General features: G+C 39.2%; 2 protein-coding genes across 9 annotated transcripts in view; one reads left to right on the top strand and one right to left on the bottom strand.

Moving 5' to 3' along the window:
* DCBLD2 (discoidin, CUB and LCCL domain containing 2) overlaps positions 1 to 15,539 on the top strand; it is a 95,246-nt gene extending 79,707 nt beyond the window's left edge. The window contains exons 13-16 of the mRNA XM_059687950.1: positions 444 to 537; positions 3,742 to 3,791; positions 7,021 to 7,158; positions 11,681 to 15,539. Coding sequence (XP_059543933.1) covers positions 444 to 537; positions 3,742 to 3,791; positions 7,021 to 7,158; positions 11,681 to 12,150 — 752 coding nt within the window. The 3' untranslated portion in view covers positions 12,151 to 15,539. The remainder of the gene's footprint in view (positions 1 to 443; positions 538 to 3,741; positions 3,792 to 7,020; positions 7,159 to 11,680) is intronic.
* Positions 1 to 26,377, bottom strand: part of ST3GAL6 (ST3 beta-galactoside alpha-2,3-sialyltransferase 6) — a 109,891-nt gene that overhangs the window by 11,844 nt on the left and 71,670 nt on the right. For 3 of the 8 annotated variants that reach the window (XM_059687958.1, XM_059687954.1, XM_059687951.1), the window contains 5 exons: positions 25,728 to 25,823; positions 22,123 to 22,309; positions 21,882 to 22,019; positions 18,684 to 18,836; positions 15,283 to 16,576 (listed from right to left, as the gene is read on the bottom strand). In XM_059687958.1, coding sequence (XP_059543941.1) covers positions 16,463 to 16,576; positions 18,684 to 18,836; positions 21,882 to 22,019; positions 22,123 to 22,309; positions 25,728 to 25,823 — 688 coding nt within the window. In that variant the 3' untranslated portion in view covers positions 15,283 to 16,462. Of the gene's footprint in view, positions 1 to 11,196; positions 12,627 to 15,282; positions 17,474 to 18,683; positions 18,837 to 21,881; positions 22,020 to 22,122; positions 22,310 to 25,727; positions 25,824 to 26,377 lie in introns of those variants that run through there. The other 5 variants (XM_059687955.1, XM_059687952.1, XM_059687956.1 and 2 more) reach the window with 5 other exon arrangements.

Below are 26,377 nucleotides of genomic sequence, written 5' to 3'. Positions count from 1 at the left end.
CTTTCAATCATTGTCTTGGTGATTTAAGAAGTTACTATGGCCTGGCCAGTGTGGCTCAGAGGTTGAGCATTGACCCATGAACCAAGAGGTTGAAGGTTTGATTCCCTGTCAGGGCACATGCCCAGATTGCAGGCTCAGTTCCCAGTAGGGGCAGGCAGCTGATCAATGTTCTGCTCTCACATCCAGATTTTTCTTTCTCCCTCTCCCTTCCTATCTCTATAAAAATCAAGTTACTATGAAATTTTTAAAACATAATATAAAAGTGGGTCAAATAATGTGATAAACTTTCACGCATCCATGAAAGCTCCTGAGGTTACCTACTCATGCCTAGTCTCATTTCATAAATAATGTTTATAGTATTTCTTGAGATAGAAACCGTTGAATGCTGATATGGTTCATTCTCACTGTTGCCAGTCATAATTTCTGCTTTTGGCCTATTTCAGATGTAGCCTTGGCCGCAGTGCTTGTCCCTGTGTTGGTCATGGTCCTCACCACTCTCATTCTCATATTAGTGTGTACTTGGCATTGGAGAAACAGGTTAGTATATAAGCAGTTCACCTAATTGGTCCTAGTAGGGGGTGTTTTCAAATGAGAAATAGAAACTAAATACAGAAGATGAACTATAATTTATCTTTTAGAGAGAGAGAGAGTTAAGACAGTCATTAAAATAAAAATACATGTTTCTTCCATATTCCCATAAAAAATGAGTATATTCAGTTACAGTCAGTTACTGAGTACCCTTATTGTATCAAGTTTTGCAATTCACACTGGAATATACAGATTAAGAAGAAAAATGTCTAAGCACATAGGTGCTTAGTAATATTTACTGAAAGAATGAAACATAATTACTATCTTCAAGGTATTAGCAAGGATTGACTGGCACAAAATGAGGAACTATAATGCAGTTTGATGAGTTATTTATGGAGTGCTGGAGGACACAAATGCAAGGATCATGAGAGTTTTCTGAAATCCTTAAGGTTAGCATGTTTTAGTGAAAAGAAAGACTTGGATTTGGCTAGATTGTGGAAGATAGAGAAGGCCCAGACTGAGAGAACTGCTTTAGCAAGGGCACGAAGATGTGGGATGTGGAAGTATAGTGAGTCATCGCTCAGGTTGGCCTGGGAGAGCACTGAGAAAGAACCTAGAAGTGCAGCCTGGACCAGGATCAGCGGGAGAGAAATCTGGATTGCATTCTCTAGATGGGGAAATCATTGGAGTGTATTAAGCAGATGATTAGACAAAGATAGTGGCAGTTGTTTTGCAGAGTGGATTGAAGGTGAGAGCCTAAAAGAGGCAGAAAGATGAAGTAGGAAACTGCTGAGGCCTGGCAGGAACATAGCAATTTTAGGAAAAGGAGACATGAGAGGGAGAGATGTCCCAGTGGCATTGATGGGATGCATGACTGGCTGTCATGGTGAGGAAGTAGGAGGGATCTAGGATGATCTGAAGTTTCTGGCTCCTGTAATTAGATCAGTAGGGATTCCATGAGATGAGGTAATAGCAGGAGGGCAGGTTTGGTGGAGCAAGGGAATGACTTCTTTTGTTCCGTCAGTCAATATTTGAGTTTCCACCCTGTGCCAAGTATTGAGCCTTGTGGTAGGAGGTCAGTGATGAACGCCAAAGTTTACACAATGGGAGAGGATACAGTGCAGAAAACTTGCGGCTATGGTACCAACATGGATCCCAGTGGATCCCAGATTCATGGTGTTGGGGAGGTTGTCTGAGCAGAGACCCAGTAAATTAGTATGAGAGCAGTAGGGAAAGGAGGAGGGGAAAGGCCTTTAGGGACATAGGAAAGGAAATTCATGTTGCTTTCAGGGAACTGGACAGCAACAGTAGTAATGATGAGAATAGCAGCAACAGCTAATTTTATAGAAAATTAAATTATTTTAAGCATTACTCTAAATCAGTGGTTCTCAACCTTGGCTGCACATTAGAATCACCTGGGAATCTTTTTAAAATCCTGATTTCTGGGCCTCATCCTCCAGAAATTCTGTTTCTTTGTTATGGGTTGAGAACCCATATAAAAAATGCTTTACATTTTTTAACCAAGCCTTAAGACATCCTATCAAAAGGGTACTGTTATAAATCCCATTTTACAGAAGAAGAAAGTGAGAAGGGAGCATAAATAACTTGCCCAGGTTCACCTGGCCGGCACATGGCAGAGCGGAGTTTTGGATCTGGCTGCAGAGCCCATGCTCCTAACCACTGCGGCCTCTGAACGTACCATCAATAAAGTCTAATCCTCTGTGGTCAGAGCATGGCTCTGAGGGAGTGAGGATGGAAGAGTAGAATCGTTGAGAGGAAGCAAGTCTTGAATCAGTTTGGGATGGTGTTTATAGAATCCTGTGGACATTCAGACTCCCAAGAGGCAGATGGAATACACATCTGTTCAGGACCAAAGGTCTGAGCTGCAGAACTGAAGTCACTTCTAAGCGTGGTCATTGAAATTGCTGACGACCAGCTTCACAGCAAGGAGTAAAGGCGGAGATGCTATTAAAGAGCTGTGGAAAATAGTGAGGAGGAAAGTAATAAAAACAGATGCAATTTATTGAAACCTTAACCCGTGCCAAGCACTGTCGTAGCACTTGACATGTAATGAATAAATAACCTGAAGCTTTGTCACTTGAGAGTCTACAAAGTCTTATAGTACAGCCCTTGGTAATAATTATAACATTCAATTAATTGTCCTAACTGTACAGAGTTTCTAACTTTCATTTAGGAAAGATTATTGATTTCTTTTTATTTAGAATTCTTATGGTAGAGGATTTTCAAGGAGAAACAACTAATTATCGAGAAGTTTTTAATATCAATAATAAAAATATAATCTAATACTGGAGAAGAATGTTTCCAAGTAGGAGGTGCATGTCGATGTAGCTTGGGCTCTTTGATACAGCTCCATTTGTGACCTTGAGCAATCACATAGCCACCTTGTCCTCTTATATGCACTAGAACACGTCTACTTTCTCTCTAGCTTGCAAAGCATTACATTAATTAGATTTACATGCTTGAATCAGAAACTGTCCTTTGTAAAAGGCTCTTGGTAGATAGTAATTCTTAGCTGAGGGATGAGAGACTTCTCCTGGGGAGGATATGTCAGCGTTTTGAGGGTGGACTGGGCAGAGTCTTCTCTGTCGTACCCGTGGCTCTCACCTCCCAGGCCTGGAGAAGCCTTTTCTTCCCTCGGCCATTTGTCACTTTGTGCCAGAGTTGACTTATCCTGGGACAGTAGGGGGAATTCAGTCTATACAATGAAGGGTATATGACTCTTGGAACTTCTCTGAGACAAAGGACCATAGAAGAAACGGAGAAAATTGGAAATATAACAATGCAGGAGAAAATGTTGGACTTTTTTTTATTATTGTTGTTCCGTGAAGTTTGTACTTAAAACCAAATCAAACCTGACATGATTTCCCATAAAAACCCACATGTCATGTCTGGGTCTTTGATTTAATTCAGTCTTTTTATCTACAGACTGGACTTTTTTTATTTCTATATTCATTTTGAAACATTTGAGTAGCCAAATAACTGTCCCAGGAGGCAGTTAATGTTTATTGAGAATCCAGAATTTATGAGCCTCGACAAAGTCAGATGAAATAGAGGCCTCCCTTGGGTAGATCAGCAAGTGGGAATGTGTACTCTTGACTAATTATTAACTGTGGTGTTTATCCTGCAGTTTCAGAGCTGTCTTACTAGTGAAATCATTCTATTTGCTAACTTTCTTTTCCTGTATTTTTCCAGAAAGAAAAAAACTGAAGGCACCTATGATTTACCGTACTGGGACCGGGCAGGTAACTCATGACTTTACATCTTTTTCCGTCAGCGGGAAGTCCCTCCCCTCCAGATGGCAGCAGGGAAAGGAGTGTTTTCAGGCCCACTGAAATTTCCCAGCACTGTTAGGAAGCTGGCATCCCTCTCTCTTTTGATAATTTTTACTTCCTGTCATATCTCTTCTAGTCAATAAGTAATGAAATGGAAAGGAATTATTTTTCTCCTGGAAAACTTTCATCTGGAGGAGACCAGCTTTCTTTGAGGCCTATGTGAACACTGTAAGAGGCAGAGGGTTTTGGTCCTAGTAAAAGTATGTGTTTGTCACTCTGCTCTGGGTATTTAAGTGGGATCCAGCAGTTTAGGAATCCTGAAGTCTGCCATGTCTGCTGTGATAAGTTGCCATCTTCTGAATTCCAACTCTGTATGGTAGGTGGCATATTGCTGCAAGTTATACCAGGAGTCCCCTATGGGTCCCCCACTTCCCTGTCTCACTACCAGAACAGCTGTTAGGAGCCAAAAGGGTTCACCACTGTGACCAGGGTAGATAAGAGCAGCGGTGGGAGCTAATCAGGTGCTGCTAGGGTAGATCTTAGAAAGTATTTTAAAAAAAAAAATTAAACCACCCCTACCAAACTATATTTGACCAGTGATCTGCTTCTGTATATGCTTTTGATAAAGATTCCTACCATATTCTGCTTTACACTATATATCCTATCAAAGCAAAAAATAATCTTGAAAAACTTAAGGAATTAGAAAAAGAAGAACAAACTAAACCCAAAGCTACCATAAGAAAGGAAATAATAAAGATTAGAGCAGAGATAAAGAAAATAGAGAATAGAAAGACAATAGAGAAAAATCAATGAAATAAAAAGTTGATTCTTTAAGAATATCAACAAAAGTTACAAACCTTTAGCTAGATGGACTTAGAAAAGGAGAGATTGAAATTACTAAAATCAGAAATGAAACTGGGGACATTATCAATTCTATGAAAATACAAAGGATTATTAATACTATGAACAATTGTACACCAAAAAATTGAATAACCTAGATGAAATGGATAAATTCTTAGAGACATAAAACTTACTAAGACTAAATCATGAAGAAATAGAAAATCTGAATAGACCTTTAACTAGTAAAGGGATTGAGTTAGTAATAAAAAATTTCCCAACAGACAAAAGTCCTGGACCTGATGGCTTCATTGGTAAATTCTACCAAACATTTGAAGAAGAGCTAAACCTTAAAGATTCCACACATAGAAAAAGCTGTTAGAACTAATAAATGCATTCAGCAAAGTGATAGGATACAAAGTCAACACAAAAATCAGTTGCATTTCTATACATGAATAATCAATAATCTGAAAAGGAAATTATAAAAACAATTCCATTTATAGTAGCATCAAAAAGAGTAAAATACTTAGGAATTAACTTAACCAAGAAAGTAAAAGACTTATACAATGAAAACATTGCTAAAAGAAATTTTAAAAGACAGAAAAGGAAACATCCTATGTTCAGGGGTTAGAAGACTTAATATTGTTAATATTTAGTACTACCCAAAGCAATTTACAGATTCATTAGGAATCTCCATCAAAATCTCAGTGATTTTGCAGAAATAGAAAAATCCATCCTAAAATTCAGGGACATCTAATAGACAAAATAGTCTTGAAAAAGAACAAAACTGGAAGACTCACACTTTCTGATTTCAAAACTTAATTACAAGGCAATCAAAATAGTGTGGTATAGGCATAAAGAGAGACATAATAGACCAATGGAATAGAATAGAAAACCAAGAAATAAGGCCTTACAAATATGGACATATGATTTTGACAAGGGTGTACAAACCATTCATTGGAGAAAGGAGACAGTCTTTTTAACAAATGGTGCTGGGAAAACTGGATATCCACATGCAAAAGAATGAAGTTGCACCCTAAATAACACCATTTACTAAAGTCAACTCAAAATGGATCAAGGACCAAAACATAAGACCTAAAAACAATAACATTCTTATTAGAAGAAAACCTAAGACAAGAGCTTCATGACATTGGATTTGGCAGTGATTTCTTTGATATGACACACAATGCCCAGATAAAAGAAAAACTAGACAAATTGAATTTCATGAAAAATTTTAAATTTTGTGCATCAAAAGGCACTATCCACAGAGTAAAAAGGCAACCCATAGTATGGGAGAAAACATTTGCAAATCATATATCTGATGAGGAATTAATATTTAGAATATGTAGGATATTTGTAAAACTCCACAACATATAAACAACTTGATTCAAAAATGGGCAAAGGACTTGAATGTGCATTTTTCCAAAGAATATCTACAGTTGGCCAATAAGCACGTGAAATGATGCTCAACATCACTAATCTTTAGGGAAATGAAAATCAAAACTACGGTGAGATATCACCTCACACCCATTAAGAAGGTGCCTATCAAAAAAACAAGTGTTGGTGAAGAGATGGAGAAATTGGAACCCTTGTGCACTGTTGGCTGAACTGTTACAGCTGCTGTGGAAAACAATATGGTAGTTCCTCAAAATATTAACAATGGAATTACCATATGATTCAGCAGTTCCACTTATGGGTATATACCCAAATAATTAAAAGCAGGGTCTTGAAGAAATATTTCTACACCCATATTCATTAGCAGTGTTATTCACAACAGTTAAAATGTAAAAACATCGACTGATGAATGGATCTGTAACATATATACATGCAGTGTAATATTATTCATCCTTAAAAAGGAAATTCTGTATTATGCTACAACATGGATGAACCTTAAAGACCGTATGCTAAGAGAAATAAGCCAGTCACACACAAAAAAACAAATACTGTATGATTCCACTCATGTGTGGTACTTATAATAGTTAAAATCCTCAACAGGGGAAGTAGAATGGTGGTTGCCAGTATCCAAGAGTGGGGAGACTTAGGGAGTTACTGTTTAATACATATGGAGTTCCAGTTGTACAAGATACAGAGATGGATGGTGGTAATGTTTGCACAACAGTGTGAATGTATTTATTTAATAACACTGAGCTATATACTTAAAAGTGGTGAAGGTGACAAATTTTATGTTTTTTATATTTTACCACAATAAAAAAAAAAGACGCTTGAACATAAAGGCTAGTTTGTATAGATATTTATTTGTTATAGACATGTTAAATACAACAGGATTTCTGTTAATATACTGTTACGATTTTAGAAACAGGTTTTTCTTTAATGGTCTCTTTTGCTTACCGCTACAATGAAGGTTGGTGGAAAGGAATGAAGCAGTTTCTCCCGGCCAAATCCGTGGAGCACGAGGAAACCCCGGTTCGCTACAGCAGCAGTGAAGTCAATCACCTGAGTGCGAGAGAGGTCACCACAATGCTGCAAACGGACTCTGCAGGTAACTCCTGGAGCCTTCAGCCCCAGGCAGAGGGAGGAGCTGCTCTGCTTGCTGTGAGGCGCTTTGGGATTTACAATGTCTTTTATCTTTTTCATGTATGAGAGATGAGCTGTTTTCCAAAGTAGACCACTTCCTTAAAGATTACCTTGAGAGAGTCATTTCTGTGCCTCAGCTGTTCTATCTGTAAAGCTGAGCCATTCATTTCTAAAAACTATGGGCATTTTTTGTCTCTTTAACTGGAAATCTATTTGGTTTTATTGAGTATATAAGAGTATTAAAAGAAGAGCAGGAGGGAATCAAATGTGTAATGTTTTGGTGTAAGGGATGGTGCACCAACCTAGTTACCTGGCCAGGGCCCAAATATTATTCTTGACAAGCAAAAATTCTGGTTAAAGTTAAACTGAATGGGTTATATTCAGAGTCAGAAGGCCTCCATTTTTAGAGAGAGGGAGAGAGAGAGAGAAACGATCAATTGCCTTTCTCACACACCCCCTCTGGGGATCGAACCCACAACTGGGGCATGTGCTCTGACTGGGAATCAAACCAGCAACTGTTATGCCCAGATTTCAAGATTCCCAAGAGCCCACCAGGGAGCCAGCGAGTCTGATGCAAAAGCAAAGAGTCTTTTGTTCAAACCCAGGTCTGGCTCCCCTACCCTCCTTACTGACACAGCAGCAGGTGGCAGAGAGAGACCTAGCTCGGTGTGAAGAGGAGTTTTATAGGGGGGTGGAGTAAGGGCAGGAGAGGGGACTGTGGGCCCTGCCAATTGGCCAGGCGCAAGTCGGTGTCTCGTTACACAGGATGTGGTCATATCGATGGTGTGCACTTCCCTTGATTGTCATTGGTTAGTTTAGAGAAATCCTGGGTGTGGCTAGCAGAGGTTTGGGCTTCCGGGAAGAAGCCTTGCCGAGCACATGGCCCTGCCCAAAAATGTAGGACCCAGGGTAAGATGGAGGGCGTAGTCCTCGCCCTTTCACAACCTTTTGGTGTATGGGATGACACTCAACCAACTGAGCCACATCCGCCAGGCCAGGCAGCCTAAATTTTTTAAAGGAAAGATACATTCTGCCCTTTTTTCTTGTTAAGAGATTGGGCAGCACAAACAGTAAGACAAATGAATCTCTTTATAGTTAGCCCAGCATGGGCAGCTTCGAGCCTGTGCCTGGCTTGGTCATCCGTTGTGAATGTATCTTGAAGCACTTAAGCCGCCCTTCTGTGTATTGGTGGATTAGCAATGCAGTGTGTCCAGAGTCACCTTCCCCTCAAGGGTCTAACCTACTCAGGCAGTTTTCATTTTAGTTTTTAGTGGAAGTATCCATTGGCAGCTTTAACCATGGTTTTAGACCAGGGGTGGGCAAACTTTTTGACTCGAGGGCCACAATGGGTTCTTAAACTGGACCGGAGGTCCGGAACAAAAGCATGGATGGAGTGTTTGTGTGAACTAATATAAATTCAAAGTAAACATCATTACATAAACGGGTACGGTCTTTTTTTTTTTTTTAGTTTTATTCATTTCAAATGGGCCGTAGTTTGCCCACGGCTGTTTTAGACTATGTTTCAAGTCTCAGAGATTTAAACTTTCCCTGTTCTTTCTTGAAGCTAAAAGGGGCTTTTGGAGTTAAGATCTTCACATCTGCTAACATGATCTCCGCTATTCAAACTGATTATAAAGCACGTGAAATTTGACTGTTCTTTAGTGAAGTCAGACTTAAAGATGTAGAGTTGCTTCCAGTGATCTCAAGTACTATACCCTCAGCACCTGATGAAACAGCCGAGTGTCCGGGAGATTGTGAGCTTGTTCCCAGGGCACTGCAGTCCATCAGTGTGAGGACTGTTAGCTGGTCGATGGGCTGCGGCCTCCCATGTGCAGATAGTTTGTTTTAAGACAGGGCTGTTTCTGAAAATTTGGTGTGAAATTAACAAATTTAACAGGGGAATTGCTTAAAGGTGTCCTATGAAGAAGTTACTCCTTTTGGTGTATGAATATTTCTCCCCCAATCTTTATCCAGTTTGGGTGGCTCTGCTTTTCGTAGCTTGCCTTTTCTTTGAGTTATAACTGTACTCTGGTGGGGAGACTTACCACCCCACCTAAGGTCCTAGGGAGTGAGTTTAGTTAGAGCAGTACTATGGGGTTGCCAACACGGTGTCTGTCCGTTCATTCCAGGCCTGGGGGAGTTGAAAAGGGACAGGTGGAACTCTCGTGCCGACAAAGCAGGGGTGTAGGCTGTCTGGTTGAAATACTGTCAGTGGGTTGAGAGAGTTACATTTCAGAACTCTGAATCTTATGTGTATTTATAAGGTAAAGAATGACTTACTTCACCATCATGAAATCCTGTTATTTTCACAGGAAGATCCTGCAAAGTAGTCGCATTAGAGGATGTAAGAGGCTGCGGTGGCCTTGAGGCATTTCAGACTTCATCAGTTTGTCACTTGGCTAACAGACTGAGAGGGTTTAGGGTATCTGGTTTTGGTATTAGATAGAATATAAAAATCAGTTAAGTCTTTTCAAGACTGACTTAGAATTGTACTTTAATGTATGAAAGGAAAGGGAATATCAGACTTGTTTATACAAAAATAACACTGTATAGAACAGCGATGGTGAACCTATGACATGCGTGTCAGAGGTGACACACGAACTCATTTTTTTGGTTGATTTTTCGTTGTTAAATGGCATTTAAATATATAAAATAAATATCAAAAATGTAAGTCTTTGTTTCACTGTGGTTGCTAATATCAAAAAATTTCTATATGTGCCACAGCACCAGAGTTAAGTTAGGTTTTTCAAAATGCTGACACGCCGAGCTCAAAAGGTTCGCCATCACTGGTATAGAAAATAAGTCTGTGTTGTGTGTACTGATATGTAGTTTGTTTACCCAATGCCTGTGCATCTTTGTGTTCCACTTTGAATTTTTGTATGTTTACATATTACATTTTTTTGAAATAAAAAGAACAGGCATCTAAAAACTTAAGGTTATAAAAGGAAGATTTTAAAAAAATGTTTGCCATCTCATTAGGTGGTGTGATAATGCTTCGTGTTTAAATGATAACTTTTAAGAATAACAGCACTAGCTGGTTTGGCTCAGTGGATAGAGGGTCGGCCTGTGGACTGAAGGGTCCTGGGTTCAATTACGGTCAAGGGCACGTGCCCAGGTTGCAGGCTCGATTCCCAGTAGGGGGTGTGCAAGAGGCAGCCAATCAATGATTCTCTCTCATCCTTGATATTTCTCTCTCTCCCTTTCCCTTCTTCTCTGAAATTAATAAAAATATATTTTAAAAAAGAATAACAACACATTTTGCTTGGAATATCCCACTATCCAGAAAAATGGCTGCTTTTCTCAATTGCACACATGTACCTAGTGTTCATTATTAGATTGTAAGCTCCTCAAGGGCAGGAACTGTCTGTTCCGTCTTGGTACCTCCAGCAGCACCAAAGGGCAAGTGCCTCCTTGCACAGGAAGGAAGGTGCTCATGGTATGTAGAGTGAGTAACTTCCTGCCCCTTTAAGATGGAGCATGGTTCACTTTTCCCAGAGTGTTCAAAACTGCAAAGAACCTCATAACTAAAGGGGGTCGACTTCTTTCTTGGGTTTGAACTGAGTTTCTTGGGTTGAACCAGACCGTGCCATATCCTCAGCACCATTCAGCCTTCCTTTCCTGAACATAATGCACCAGTGTCCTGAGCTTTTATGTCTTGTTAGGGCAGAGGTTTCTGGGAAAGTTTGAAGTGGGGCAGATTATAGAGAAAATGTAATAGAAATCTTGGAGGGTGTTTGTCAATGTGTAGCCCTGTTATTACTAAAGAAGGTGTAACAGACCCTCTGTCCTTACCAGTCAGCTGCCAGCCAGCTCTCTAGCTAAGGAAACACCACTGGTTTTTAGCTTTTCTCCATTTTGGTTTCTCCTGTTGCTCATCTGATTCTAGTCCTTAGAGTCTAATAAAGTTGCTGTGAATATCAAGTGCAGTACATAATGGCAGTTCTGTAAAAATGTGATGAAATAACCTCAAATGTGTTGTGTTTTGTACGCAGAGCCACTAGTATTGTTATCGCAGCCAACTTTTTATTCAAAATAAATAAATAACAGAATTATTTGTAAAAAAAAAAAAAAAAGACATAGTGAGACTTACAGCATTTATCACATTAACCTGGCCTGTACTTATTGTAAACATTTCCTCATATTTGGGGGAAAAAACAACTAAAATTATATTCTAATACTCTTCCAACAATGGAAAATTTCTTTTCTAGTGAAAGACTGTATGTATCTTAAGAACATATACAAACACTCCTGATGCAAAATTACATGAACAGTGAGGTGTTCTGGCATATTAACTTATTACCATGATACACAAGATAACATCTTTAATTTTAATTTTTGAAGTTGGTCCTTACAGGGTCTGTGTTGATAGCAACAAAATTTCCATGGAGAAGTTTTTGCTTTGGTGTAAGTCTGTAGCTTGCACCCTAAATTATATGAGGCCCATATCAATGAGGTAACATTTCTGTTGTCCTTTGTGATACTCGCAGAGTATGCCCAGCCGCTTGTGGGAGGAATTGTTGGCACACTTCATCAGAGGTCAACCTTCAAACCAGAAGAAGGAAAAGAAACAGGCTATGCTGACCTAGATCCTTACAACTCCCCGATGCAAGAAGTGTATCACGCCTACGCCGAACCACTCCCAATTACGGGGCCTGAGTATGCAACCCCCATTGTCATGGATATCTCGGGGCACACCCCAGCTTCAGTTGGTCTACCCTCAACGTCCACTTTCAAAGCTACAGGGAACCAGCCTCCTCCTTTAGTGGGAACATACAACACTCTTCTCGCCAGGACTGACAGCTGCTCCTCAGCCCGGGCCCAGTATGATACCCCAAAAGGTGGGAAGCCAGGTCCAAGTGCCCCAGAGGAATTGGTGTACCAGGTGCCACAGAGCACACAGGAGGTGTCAGGAACAGGGAGGGATGGCGACAGTGATGTTTTTAAAGAAATCCTTTGAAGGTGATGCTGCTTTTTACAAAGCATCGTTTTAAAGCACATGGCCTTTTTTTTTTTTTTCTATTAGTGGTAGTAATATATAGAATGTATTACATATCTGTCACGGATGTAGTGGGGGAAGTGTGATGACCGAGGTACAGGAAACTACTAATCTTGCCATCTTGCTTTAGAAGTGTTGTTGTAGCAGTTACTGCTTGCCTGTTAAATTTCGAACATCCTGTTTGTTACTACTGTAAAACACTATTTTTAATACAGAAAAAGCTCCCTACTATGCACTTCAAAGAAATTAAAAATCACTGAAAGTAAGTATTTATTACCAATGCTGCAGGTACATTTGATGAACTCAATAAGGCTTTGTAAGCCTGACTGGCAATAATGCATGGTACTGTTCTTGAAATGTCTAATGGCTTGAAATTCTGCTTTGTGTGAAGGTGGGTACTATCATGATTTCCTCCTCTTCTATTCCTGTATTCCTTTCTGGGTTTAAAAAAATAATACTTAGTGATACATAATCATTGTTTTGATTGCAGTCATACACACGTATCCATTTTTCCTTAAGAAGAGTACAGGTGAGAAACTCCGATTTAATGAGCAGGGTGATTGTCACTTTTTGACACTCAGGTGCTTTGACACCCACAGTACATGACTTGGCCTGGTCTCTGCTTATTCCGCCTGGGGCCTTGATGGCCAGCCCATTCTTGTGTTTGTAAAATGTTTTGAGTTTTTTCAGTGGGTTATACCTGCTCTATCAAACTTCATGAATTCAGATCCTCTAATGTGTTTAAGTTTACTTCTCACTGTAGAAACAGGAACTTTGCAATTTAAAAAAGCTATAAAAGAGATCCTCTCTAAAAAAGCGATGAAAGAGATACTCCTCCCCTCCAACTTTATTTGCAATGGGATTTTTTTCTAGGAGGGTTGTGAAGTTTACAGCTTCCAAGTAGACGCTGTAAACATGCCCCACTTATATTTATCACAGCAAAGGCAAAATCATTCTTCAGAAGTCCTGTAAATTACCTTTAAAAAAGATAACCAGAATTTGCCCCCTTTTAAAATATGTAGATTTTTTTTTTTTTTTAATCTCAAGGTATGTTTTGGGTTTTTTGTGTGTGTTTTAGTTTTCCAAAGCAAACTATAAACTCAGTGTGTTTGTGCCTCATCCGTGTGTGAGAGGGTGAGTAGTTCTTTATCTCATACATAGGGAAGAGGTGTTATAGCATCCTCACACGTGGCTATTCATGTGTCTTTTTTTATTCCCCTGGGCACCTTGTTACCATTTAGCCAGAACAGAGCTAAGTTTAGATGGGTGAAATAGAAATCATCTGTAGTTTATCAGCCTAGAGTGTAAAAACCATGATTAAAAGTCTTTAGGCTGGCAACAAAACATAAGCTGCCCATGTGATTATAGTTTGAAATCCCTTCTATATACTTTAATTTGTAGTCTTAATGGAAATGTACTTTTCCATTCCATCAGGTCCTACTCATTTCTGTTGGCCTGGGCCACCAGATTATGATGTTGCCAGAACTTGCTAAATTTGAAGGTGAACAGTCTTCATTTTGTTGCTTCCACAAGTATATCAGTAATCTAAAACATTGCTTCCAGATAGAACTGTTTATTTCTACAGCCTCCCGCCCTCTCCTTGTATGATCTTGTTGGTTTTATTTTCATTTTCTTTTCCTTTTCCATACATACTATGAAGCATAATTTTATTCATTGAAAACCCAATCCATATTTTGTTTCAAAATATTTGAAACAAAAAGCACAGGTGTTGAACTTTTATTAGAACATATGAATGTGTAAAGCACATGTATTAATGCAGCCATCCCCTTTCAGGTGGGAAGAGAGTAAACCAATCGCTTTATTTTTTTATTCATCCTTAGTACAGAGAGAATATACCTTTCCTAGAATCATATACCTTTTTGAAGCTTTAAGAGAAATGTTTTCAATAACTATTTTGTTTTCCCAAAGATGCTTGCTATTTTTGTGTAACCGTGTGCACCTCCTTTTCCCATGAAACCTTTTTTTTTTTTTGAGAAGCAAATGTTTCCTTAAATGATGCATGTTTTAAGACTTGATTCAAAATGCCACTGTGCTGTCCTTGAATTGCCAATGATTCTTACAAATATCTAGTTTTTACTACTTTTATATATTTTACTTTCAAAATGAAGAGCTGAGCCTGATACAAAGGGTTGTTCTGGTTTTGTACTTTTTCTTTTAGTTTGTTTTCATAGTAGAGTTTTGGGGTTTGGGTTTTGTTTGTTTTTTTACTACATTTTTATGTCTGATATATATATACAGCTTTGGAGACAATCAAGTAACAACTGAAAATGTGAAAAGTAACCATTTTTTACAAAAATGTCCTTGAATTTTTATTCTTTGCTTGAAATATGTAAAAGACTTAAGTCACTGTGGTTTATTGGTTTAAATTTTTTTCCTATTAATACAATTCTAAAAATAGAATCAAACAGTGGTGCAGCAAGTGTGGCCATTACATGTTTTGTAAAATTACACTGACTTCACTGTTACTTGATCTTAGGAACCAGCACAGTTAGAGGTAAGATATTGTGAATGCTGACTTATATTTTATTAAAAGCTGTAAATCTAAATAGATCCTATTGTATGCAGGGTCTGGTCCAGTTATTTAAGTTCATGTTTCACTATTTGCACTTTGCATTGAACAATGGGTTTAGTTTGCTGACGAAATGGTTCGAGTAGAGAATTTATACAGTAATTGAAATTATGACGTTGTGTATGTACTTGCCCTTCCTCCCACAGCAGGGAGCAAAAAGTGAGCTCATCTAAATATGAATGCAGCTCTAATTGTATGGAAAGTGGTAAAGCTTTAAGGTACTTGCCTTGACTCCACATTGTCACCTGGAGAGCAGGATGGCTATAAAAGCACCATGTCAGGTGATATGATTAAAAAGAACTAACAGATTATGCTTTCCAGACCTTTTTAAGAGAAAATTAATGAAGAACAAATTACCTATTTGCTTTGCCTTTTAGTTCTGAACTCGAAGTCCCTAAACTGCAAAATCTGAAGAGTTGGATGGTTATTAAAGTACTTTTTAGGTCAAGTGTGGTACCAATTCTCATTTAGTCACACCAACTTGTGGCTAATTTCTTCATCTCTCTCTCTTTTTTCTTTTTTTTTTCTTTTTTTTTTTTGACACTGGGAAGGGTGGAAACAAAACACGGAATGAAATACATATTGGAAACAAAAATGGCTTAAGTGTCAGTGAAATTCTCCCAGAATGTACTTTTCTTACCTCGGCATGTACTGTAGTCACTCAGTATTTGTATATGTTGCTAGAATTTAGATTGTATAAATAGTGAGATTTTAATGTGTTCATGTGTTTTTAATAAATTGTATATATGTGTCTTGCTCAGATTTTTTTTTTTTTTTGGCTTAACTAAAACCACCTTGAGGTTTATAGCCTTTTCTTATACTACACAAAATGCCAGATTCCTGAATTTGAACATCAGTCAGAAAGTTTAATGGCCAGTGTTATACTATTCACAGTAACATTAGGGAATGCCACCATTGGTTCTGACTTTGATTTTTTCTGTAGCCACAGTATCCTTTTTGAAGCCGGAGTTACTCCAGCTGCAACCTCTGGCTGTGCAGTGGCAGGGAAAGGACACTGAACATGGGGCCTAGGATGGCTCCTGCCTTTTCCACCTCAACGTTATTAGAAGAATCAGATGAAATTGGTCCTGTGCAAACGTATGCTATTAATAGGACATCATCCATATTTACTTCTCCCCCTTCCCTGCTTTCTAAGTACCTTATTTATTCCTATTTCTGGTCTACTATTCCACCCTTTCTACACTTTCTTTAGAGAGGCAGGTTGATTTTCAGTGACATCAATGTCTCCCAGTGGTAATTATTCAAAAGATACTAATTCTTGCCTGGTCGTAGCTCAGTGGTTGAGCATCGACCTATGAACCAGGAGGTCAAAGGTTCAATTCCCTGTCAGGGCACATGCCCAGGTTGCAGGCTGAGGTCCCAATAGGAGGCGGCCAATCAATGATTCTCTCTCATCATTGATGTTTCTATGTCCCTCACCCTTCCTCTCTGAAATCAATAAAAATATATATTTTTTAAAAAGGTACTAATTCTTCAACTCATACCTCTTTTGATAGCTTTTTATTCCATCATTCTTATACCTTCTGTTCTCTTCCTTTCTCCTTCACCACTTACCCTACCCCAGCGTAGCCGTTAGTTATATTCATTATGGAAAGGGAGACCAGCTCACCACAGTTGTAGGACTGGCTTCTTTGCATCCGTAGCATTCTTCACTGGAGTACCCTAGTCAGGTGCGCTTTCCATGTGAAGATGAGAGATGAAAATACCACCTAAATCCAAGAACACCTTGACTCTTCCTACAGATTTACTTGTGTCTTTTTCATCTTTCCTAATTAACTTCAAATAATAAAGTTTTAAAAGTTAATGAATTAAACCAGGCAAAACAAAGTTTAAGAATTTTCTCCTTGAGCATGTCTTACTCAGCTTTCTTTGTATAAACTTTTTAAAAAATTTCTTCAACATAATGCAGTCACCAGACTTTAGTAATTACACTCTTTGGTTACTCGTCTAGATAAACTTAAAAACAAAAAATTCCATCTTCATTCTACCTAATTACTCATCATAATCGTGATTTACTTAATCGCAAGGGGGGAGCCTAATTATACCAGTCTGACCTTAGATTTCTATAACCGTCCACTCTGCTGTATTCAGAGCTGGTTTAAACTTCATGTTCCTTAATTAGAACAAAAAGACACTAAAGTCAGCCAGATATAGACCTGGCGTGCTTCCAGTTTGCCACATCAAAGCACAACCACATGCCAATTCCTCACCATTTTATAGTAGCCAAATATGTCATTTTGCATTCAAATTTGTTGCCGTCAACTTAAGTCCCCTTATTAGGAAGTCACATCTTTTCAAAAGTCTAAAATGAAAAAAAACTTAAAATATTTTTAAAAACACAATGCAATTACAACTTTAGCCGGACATGGTAATTCAGTATATGTTGGTTTTCATAAATTAAATATATTTACAGAAATTAAGCTGGTGGTTATGAAATCACCAGGCAGCGACAGGCTTGATATACATAATTTCTTGACAAGTACATCCAACGTTTTTTAAAATAAACTATAAATTGCCAGTATAAAAATAAAACTAATACTGTCAGCATTATCTTCTCTGTCTGTAGGGTCAATCTTGAGTCAAATTGATTACAAAGTTCTTTTCTATAATGTCCTTCAAAAAGAGCTGCTCTGCAGTCACGTTGTGATATGCATTCTAAAAGATAAAAATAAACTAAAATCATTGTTTATCCCGATCTCAACAACAGCAATAGAATGTGCTGTATCTAAAAAGCTTCTGAATGAAAACTTCAAGTATAACAAGTGTCATGGACTTGGGTTAACCTTTCTAATTTATTTGTCTTTGCTCACTGTTACGCCAGTGCTTTCCCTAAAACCCACTCTTTCCACTCAACCCAGCACATAGGTAAGAGGCTCCCTCCCATCATCTCCTGGTCTGCTGAGTCATGGTGGAAGTCTAGAAACCAAAATTGTAAATCCAAACGGGTTGATCATTGTAATAAATGCATCACCAGGAACGCAGGTTTTAAAAAATTGTTCTATTCTAATGACAGGCATCCTATTTTAAGAAGGTGTTTTAATGTGTGGTTCTTTAGGGGACTAAAAATGCCAAGTGTGCTACAGGGAAATTAGGGCTGAGGAGAAGTGAGCCTGAAGTCTGTCCTCGGCAACTGAAGTCTCTGTCACATGTTGTGGAGAAGACACAAGTCAGTATCAAGATCTACCCTGACATAACACTGGGAGATGATGATTTCAGGGGACTGGGATTTCATGGGATATAGCCATATACATTATAGCAAATCATATTTCAGTATTAAAAATGTACAGATGACATTTTAATCCTGTCACTTATGCTGTGCCACTAATCTAAATTAGAATTTGGAAAATAGAAAATTCCTCACTCAATTAAAATAAAAATCTGAAGGATCCAATCTGCCACTGATCCCTAATTCAAGAGAAGCATGAGCTAGTGTCAAAGATGACAACCTTTCTGACCATAAAGATTCTTTCATGGGGTTAAAGTGTTACAGACCTTGTCTACTTAACTGGAAAAACACCATGAAAATTATTACTGTGGACATGGCAATGCTTTTAGGTGAATGTGTATTATCTCCAACAGTAGGCTATGTGTATATTTAAATCATGCAAATAGGATACAGTATCTAAGATAAGGCTTGGTCCCTGTATGGGTTGTCAGTACTTTACAATAACGGAGATTCTCCCAAGGGTCTGAGGCCCACAGATTGGGAATCGCTGTAGTAGAGAACGCTGCACTTGATTTTGGCATTTGGTAGCTCTGTAACCCCTATCAAGCCCTCAATCTCTCAAAAGCTCTTCGCTATGTAAAATGATAGGGTGAGAAGAGAGAAAATAGACTTTCCAATTCTAAAAAATCAATGATTTTAACAAATAATCTGAATTACCTTGTTCATCAAGGACATGGTGGCATTCCCGTAGTAGTGCAAAGGGCTCTGGAGGTCAGAAAAGTTGTATCTAAAGCCAGCAAGGTGGACTTCATGACATATGTGAAAGGCCAAGGTGATGGCAATAATTCCTGTTGTCGGGTGTTTGGGTTTCTGGGGAAAGAAGGAAAATTTTTCTTTAAAAATCCAAATGAGATATTTGTTCCCAAGGCATATTTGGGAGGCCTAATCTTATGAATCTTATAATTCAACTAGTTCTAGGAAAAGGCTAACTAACTTTAACCAAGTTACTGCAGTGATAAACTATACTAGTAAGTACCTGACTAGAAAACAAGGATTCCAGATATATACAGAGTGTCCTCACAGTCTCAACCGGATCCTCATTAATTTACAAACAGATTCTACATCCCCTGCACATGTGCAACTACTAAGAAAAGTGCTGTAACAGCTGTTTGACAGGAGGATCTTGGCATTCGAAATTGATGGCCTTCAAAGGAATAAACAAAATATATCAACAACTCAAGATTTTCTTTCGGTTAAATGTTTTTCACAGATCCCACGGACATTATATGTGATTAATTATGATTTTGAGGAAAAGAAAACAATCAAAGAAACAGTAAAATCAAGTAAACAGCAGAAGGCAAAGAAAGCCTGACAGACGTTTGTGTAAGTTTTTCTTTGCCCCAGGCACTATGGTGACCATCATGTGCTGGAAAAGGAAGTTAATGGTTGGGTTAAAACCTAGGAGTCATCCAACTCACTGATCCATCACGGCTTCTGGCTCTTGTACCTCTTAATGCCATGTACTTCCTTTCACCACTCCTTAGAGTCCTTCATCGTTATAATAATTTCCTTATGGGGACAGACAATTCTCCTGCACCTGTCACCCACAGAACCTATATTATCTCCTGACAATCTTAATCCTGGATAAAGCCACACCCAAGCAGCAGAATGGGCATGAGAAAACATACTTGCCTGGTTGCATGTTACATTTGAATTTAACAGTTCCCCCGAATGAATTTCCATTCCTGCTCTCCAAGATGACAATTTTATACCTCTCTATGCTCCAACAGCCCTAACCTCCTTCCTACTTCAACAATTGAATCCTCATTTTTCTAAGAAAACGATCAATCACACAAAAACTACATCATCTTCCCAACTCCAAATCTACCTTCATCTTTACCCAGATTTTCAGGATTCACTTCTCTTACAGGGATCAGATGTCCTGTTTCTACCTACAGCCAACTTCTCCACGAGGGCACCATACCACATCTCCCAACTAGTTTGCTTTTATAGTTACCCACTTTCTGCCCTCATTACCAATATTTTCTTTTACTGAATCATTTCCTTCACCATACAAACATTATCTTAAAAAACAAACAAAAACTATCCTTGATCTTACGTTCCAATCATTTTTCTGCTTCTTTTTCTAGCAAAACCCTATTAGAGATTTGCCTCTGTTGCTGTGTCCCATGTTTTCTTTAATCCATTTCAAACGGGTTTTCTTCCTTTCTTATTCTTCACTCATATAACCTCCATGTTTCCAGAACCAGGGTTTATTGTTTGTGCTCAACCTCTGAGCGGCCTCTGACATGGGTGACCTTTAAAATGCAGCTGTGTCCTCTCCTCATTTGGCTTCTGGGACACCATGTTCTACCAGAACTTTAACGTAGTTACAACTAGTTCCAGTACCATCTCTAAGTAAAACCAAGGTCTTCCTCTGCTTTTGGAGTTAGGAGGCCACCTAAAGTAAAAGAGGTAATGCCCTGGAAGGTTGCTAGTTCAAGTCCCTGTCAGGGCACATACATGGGTTAAGGGTTTGACATCCCCCCTCCCCCAGTAGGGGGCATGCAGGAGGCATCCAATCCAAGTTTTGCTCTCACACCAATGTTTCTCCCTCTCCCTTTCTCTAAAAATCAATAATTTAAGAAAATCTTTTTTTTAAAAAAAAAAAAAAGGTTAAACCTGATCGTACCTTTCTTAGGAAAATTATCTCTTACCTTTTCACCTCAGAATTACGAGGAATCTGGGCTTTTCTCTCAATACCAAGAAATAGGGTTTAAACATAAGACATTCATGTTTTTTGACTTGGGAATTTCACTTTCAGGCATCTATCCTATAGAAATCATACAAGTGTGCAGAAAACCCCTATAAGCACATGCATTTTTATGTTACTTATGGAAGAGAAAGCTGGATACAAACCTAAATGTCTCTAAAGAGAAGAATTATTAATTAAGTGGCGGGGGAAATAGCGAAACATTATCTATGATATCATTGCAATTATATTGAACAAACAAAATGTGTATGTGTTTTTAAATGCATAGGAAAGTCTAGAAGGACATAAAGCAAACAATCTTGGGAGATAATGTGAGTTATTGAGGGAGGAGAAGTATGTCCTTTTCAAAATATTTCTTTGTAAGTTATTTCATTTTTAGCATGTAATACTTTAAAATTGTTTTTCTCATGCTTAAAGAAAAGGTACATGAGGTGTGTTTCTTGGGACTGTCCCTTTGGGATTACCAAAAGAGAAAGAAAAACACTCACTTTAGCTGTGATAGCATGTACACAAGTGACTCAAGCTTCAAATGAAAAACATCTCCGCCACTGTACGGATCTAGTCATTGTTTTCTAGATTATAAACAAATAGGCCTGCAAAAGTCAGTCAATGAGATTTCTCTTAACTAAAGAATTGGGAGTTTTAAGAACTGTCAATATTGCTGTAACTACCATTTGCTGAGAATTCAGTGCCCATGTCTCCTTCGTGCCTGCAGAAATATTTCTGGGCTACCTTACTGCCCTTCCTCGCCCTTCCTCTGGTTTTCCTGTGGGATTTCTATGGCAAATTGCTTCAGACCACTCCTTTTAGCTGAAAGCCATGCACTGTCCTGAAACTAGTCCTGCTGCTCAGAACACAGCCTGCCTCTCAGCCCCTGCCCTCCCCCCCCCACCCCCGCCCCGCTGTAGAACACTGAAGAGTTGCAAGAGATAAGCCACCTGGGCATGCAGATGGAGACCCCAGAAGGGCCCCCGCAAGGGCAGAACAAAACCTTCGTTAAAGGTTCTTGTTCTTGCAAATTGAAAAACATGAAGATAATATCCACAGGTACCTAATTTTACTGACTCAGACGAGACCCCTAAGATTCCCCTGTTCTACTCCAGCCAGATCCTTAGTTTGAAAGTACTAAGAAAAATACATACCTGATTTTTGGGAAACACTTTTGGGAAATTAAGCAGTTCATAAGCTGCTGTTCTGATAATGAAAGGATCTAAGATTCTGATTTGATATGGTTTATAGATCAGGTTTAAGGCCGGTTTTTTCCAAAAACCATTAGTGTTCTGAAATAAAGCAAGAATATAAAAAATAAAACATTGTGGTTGTCTTTTGTTACAGAAACAAAAATTAAGGTAATCAGAAGGGAGATCAGTCTTGCCAACTTACTATTTTGCCACCCGTCAACAATTCCCACAGCCACTTTAAATCGTGCGGCTTAAAAGCAGTGAGAATCGCTGTGGTGTTAGGATCATTGTGTTTGGGATCTGAAAAAACAGATTCTGGATAAAAAAGTCGGAAGGTTGTTCTTCTCCCAACTTCCTCTTCATGTCCTAAAACAGGACCATTATTCATTCTGTGGACAGAAAAACACAAGATATTGTAGACCAAGTGCAGTATGAGCCGTTTCCACCAGTTCCCAGAGGTATCTGTCCGACAAACATCTGCCATGTGTCCAGTGCTCTAATGGCACAAGGCAATCAATCTTTCACACATAAGGGCCAAGGAAATAACTCCCTTTCATGAAACAGCTGCTTGATCAAAGCAGAAACTTGCAGTTGTATTTGAAAATTGGTTGTGGCATTACTGGTAATTCAGTCTTACTCCAGGGACACTGGAGGCAAATAAAACTTGGGAACGTAAGAACCACAATACTAGGGTTAAAAAAGAACTTGAAAGACATCCCACAGATAAGAGACCTGAGGTCCAGAGAAAGTTACTTGCCCGAGGTGACACAGTCATGTAGCCCGTGGGCATGTGTCTAAGTGCCTGACAGGCAAGAATCACATTTAAGGTGAAGACCCATCAAAACTGTTATGCTCTGAAATAAAGTAACAATATAAAATTGCTGTATGATACCCAACCACAACCAAATGAATGTCTATTGCTAGAATGAACTAAAGAACCACAAAGAATTGGTTGAGTTTGTGTGTGCTCAAAGCGAAGGTTAGACATGCACTACTTTTTTTAAATATATTTTATTGATTTTTTACAGAGAGGAAGGGAGAGAGATAGAGAGTTAGAAACATCGATCAGCTGCCTCCTGCACATCTCCTACTGGGGATGTGCCCGCAACCCAGGTACATGCTCTTAACCGGAATCGAACCTGGGACCTTTCAGTCCGCAGGCTGACGCTCTATCTACTGAGCCAAACCGGTTTTGGCGACATGCACTATTTATGCAGACACTATGAAGGCATGCTATTAAGAGGAATGCTTTGTTTCCTAAACAGTGTGCCCTAGGAGAATAAATACTCTTTTACCCTTTGCTACTGTCTGTGTAATAAGACAGTCTTAACACCTGAAATGACTTCGGAATGTTGTGCCCAGGGCATTTTCCCACAAGGGCTTGCTGTAGTTCTAGGTGATCAGGTTTTAGACCAGCGGTTCTCAACCTGTGGGTCGCGACCCCTTTGGGGGTCAAACGACCCTTTTACAAGAGTCGCCTAAGACCATTGGAAAACACATATATAATTACATATTGTTTTTGTGATTAATCACTATGCTTTCATTACATTCAATTTGTAACAATGAAAATACATCCTGCATATCAGATATTTACATTATGATTCATAACAGTAGCAAAATTACAGTTATGAAGTAGCAACAAAAATAATTTTATGGTTGGGGGTCACCACAACATGAGGAACTGTATTAAAGGGTCGCGGCATTAGGAAGGTTGAGAACCACTGTTTTAGACAATTATAGGTAAAGAAATGTGTGTTTCAAAATTGTTTTGTGGGTAACTTTTCACAGCTTCCTCAAAATAGGTAAGAAACAGAAAATAAGGTGACATCGCTTGCAAAAGCCCTAGGCAGTTTGTGACCCAGCAAAACCCCCAGGCATTGCCAGGCCATCCCAATGCACTGCCCATGGGAAGCGTTCCACTCTTCAAAATACTATTCACAGCCATCCAACACACACAGACTTACTCCAGGGTGATGGCCTTCCATTGACCTTTCAATGAGGGAAACAAAAATGTCCTGCTTTTCCCACCCCTCCCTCTATGGGACTCTTGGTAGCTGTAAACCACAATCCCAGTTGTCCTTTCCATTATGAATGACTAACAACACCTGTGCTTTGGATCCCATTCCCCTTTCTTTCCCACACCAACCTCTTCATTTCCATCAGTGTACCAGTGTGCTGTAGAACCTCCTATCTTTATAAAAGAAAACCACACAGGGAATCCTCCTCTGATTCCATAACCATCCCTGGCTACTTCATTTTTCAACCTCAGGGCAAAAGTCCTCAAGCATTGCCTATACTGGTTTCTCCACTTTCTCACCTGTCATTTTCTCCTCAACCCATTCCCATTGGGCTTCCCCCGACTTCAATCTGCTTTGTCAAGAATGTCAGTGAGCTTGAGGCTGCCTGTCCAGGGTGAACTCTGTTTTTATCTTGCTTGGCCTCTCACCAGGTTTGGACATGGTGGTCCCTCCCTCTGTCTTAAAACACTGTGCTCTCTTGGCTTCTGTGATCTCCTGACTCTTCCTACCTCACTGATGGGTCTTCTCCATCTCTTCTACTCACTCTTTTTCTTTGTACAACCTCTTAACTGTTAAGCACCATAAGGCTCAGTGCTGGGCCCTCTTTTCTCTCTCAGTCTCTCCCCGGGAAATTTCACCGGCTCCATGGTTTCAGTACAGCTTATCAGCCCATCAAGACTTAAAATGTTTAGCCAACTGCCTACTGGACTTGCCCGCTACAAACTTAACATGTTCATACAGAAATCCTGATTCTCCTCTAAGCCTGTTCCTACCCTAGTCTTCCCCAACTCAATAAATGGTACCACTATCCAGCCAGTCTCTTAAGGTGAAAACCTAGGAGGAGGTATCCCTGGTTCCTTTATTCCCATCTCTGCTCATATCTAATACATTAACAAATCCTGATAACACTGCCTCTAAAACATGTTTCAATCTATCCAACCTCTTACCTCCTCTGCCAAGACAACCCTGATCCAAATCCGCATCATCTACCTGAATACAGCAACCTGCCTGGCCTCTTAATTTCCACCCTTGTCCCTCACATTCCAGTGGGCAGGCCTTTGCCAGACTCTTAAAGATAACCAAGTCAAATTGCTCTCTTGCTTAAAAATCTTCAAACATTTCCTGTCGTACTTAAAGTAAAATCTAAGCTCTCATCCTAGTTTACAAAGTCTAATCCCAGCTTACATAGCCTGCTCCTTGCCCACCTCTTTAGCTTCCAATTGCACCCCCTTCCCCAGCCCGCTGCCCTTCCACCTCACTGGTTTTCTCACTCCTTCTCTCAAACCCAGGATCATAGCCTCCCGAGGGCCTGCGGTAAACATTCTCTCTGCTTGCACTGCCTTTCCCCGAGCTTCATGTGGCTGGCACTGACGGTTCACTCAGTCCAGCTTAGATGTCTCCTCCTCAAAGTGCTCATCCATCTTAAAGTAGCCACTCAGTCATTCTCTATCTATTTTTAATTGTATGTATGGCATTTATTACTGTATTTCCTTATTCAATTACTTTTGTCTTCCCTCATTAGAATGTATGCTCCGCAGAGAAGGAGAGCCTTATTTATTTACTGCTGTATCCCCTGGGGCCAGGACTGCCCGGCATATGAAGGGGACTTAATAAGCATGTGCTAAGTGAATGACCTGAAGTCTCTAGCCAACAACTGAGAAAAAAGGTTATGTAATGTACTTAAAAATATCAAAGCAACCCCTCCGCCTTTTAAAACACAGCTGTACTCAAGCAGGAAGCCACGTTCTTTTGAAACAATTCCAGTTTAGCAACTGAGAAATATATTTACCTTATTATTACATCATAGGAGTCAATTGTTTCTCCTAACGTCTTGTTCTTCAAAACTCCTCCATTACCAACCACCACGCACCTTTTACATGGCACACTGTTGGGCAAACAGACAAGTGAGAGATTAAGCCATCTGTGAGAGAGTGAGTGTCTCCCACACCCATTCATACTTTCAGAAACCCAAAGCCACATTTTACTTGTTGCACAAGTAGAAAAAGAACCGGCTGTGACATATAGAGGCCTAAGGATGTAACAGAAAGATACAAGATTCGAGAATAACATTGCACAGGAAGTGCGTCCTCATTAGCAGCTACTAGTATTAACCCTTATCAGCCCACACACATTCCCTCATTTGAATCTCATAACCACCCTTAGAGATAAGTAAGCCTGACAGTTCCATTTAACAAAGAAAGAGGTTCAGAAAACTAACATTTCAAAGTCATACTCCAAAGAGATAGAGAACTTTGGATGGAATTTGGATACAGATCTTGGAACCACAAAAACCCCCTTTGACACAGGATTTTGCATGTCAATACTGATGCAAGTGTGTTTATGTTACCCATGTATACATTTTTTGTCCTTTGTTTTTTTCTGTGTCCTTGGGATTTTTTTTTCTTTATTGATTAATGTATTACATATGTATCCTTATCC

This window comes from Myotis daubentonii, chromosome 3 (genome assembly GCF_963259705.1).
Source record: "Myotis daubentonii chromosome 3, mMyoDau2.1, whole genome shotgun sequence".
In the NCBI taxonomy this organism is placed as follows: domain Eukaryota; kingdom Metazoa; phylum Chordata; class Mammalia; order Chiroptera; family Vespertilionidae; genus Myotis; species Myotis daubentonii.
This window is presented reverse-complemented; position numbering and strand designations above follow the sequence as displayed.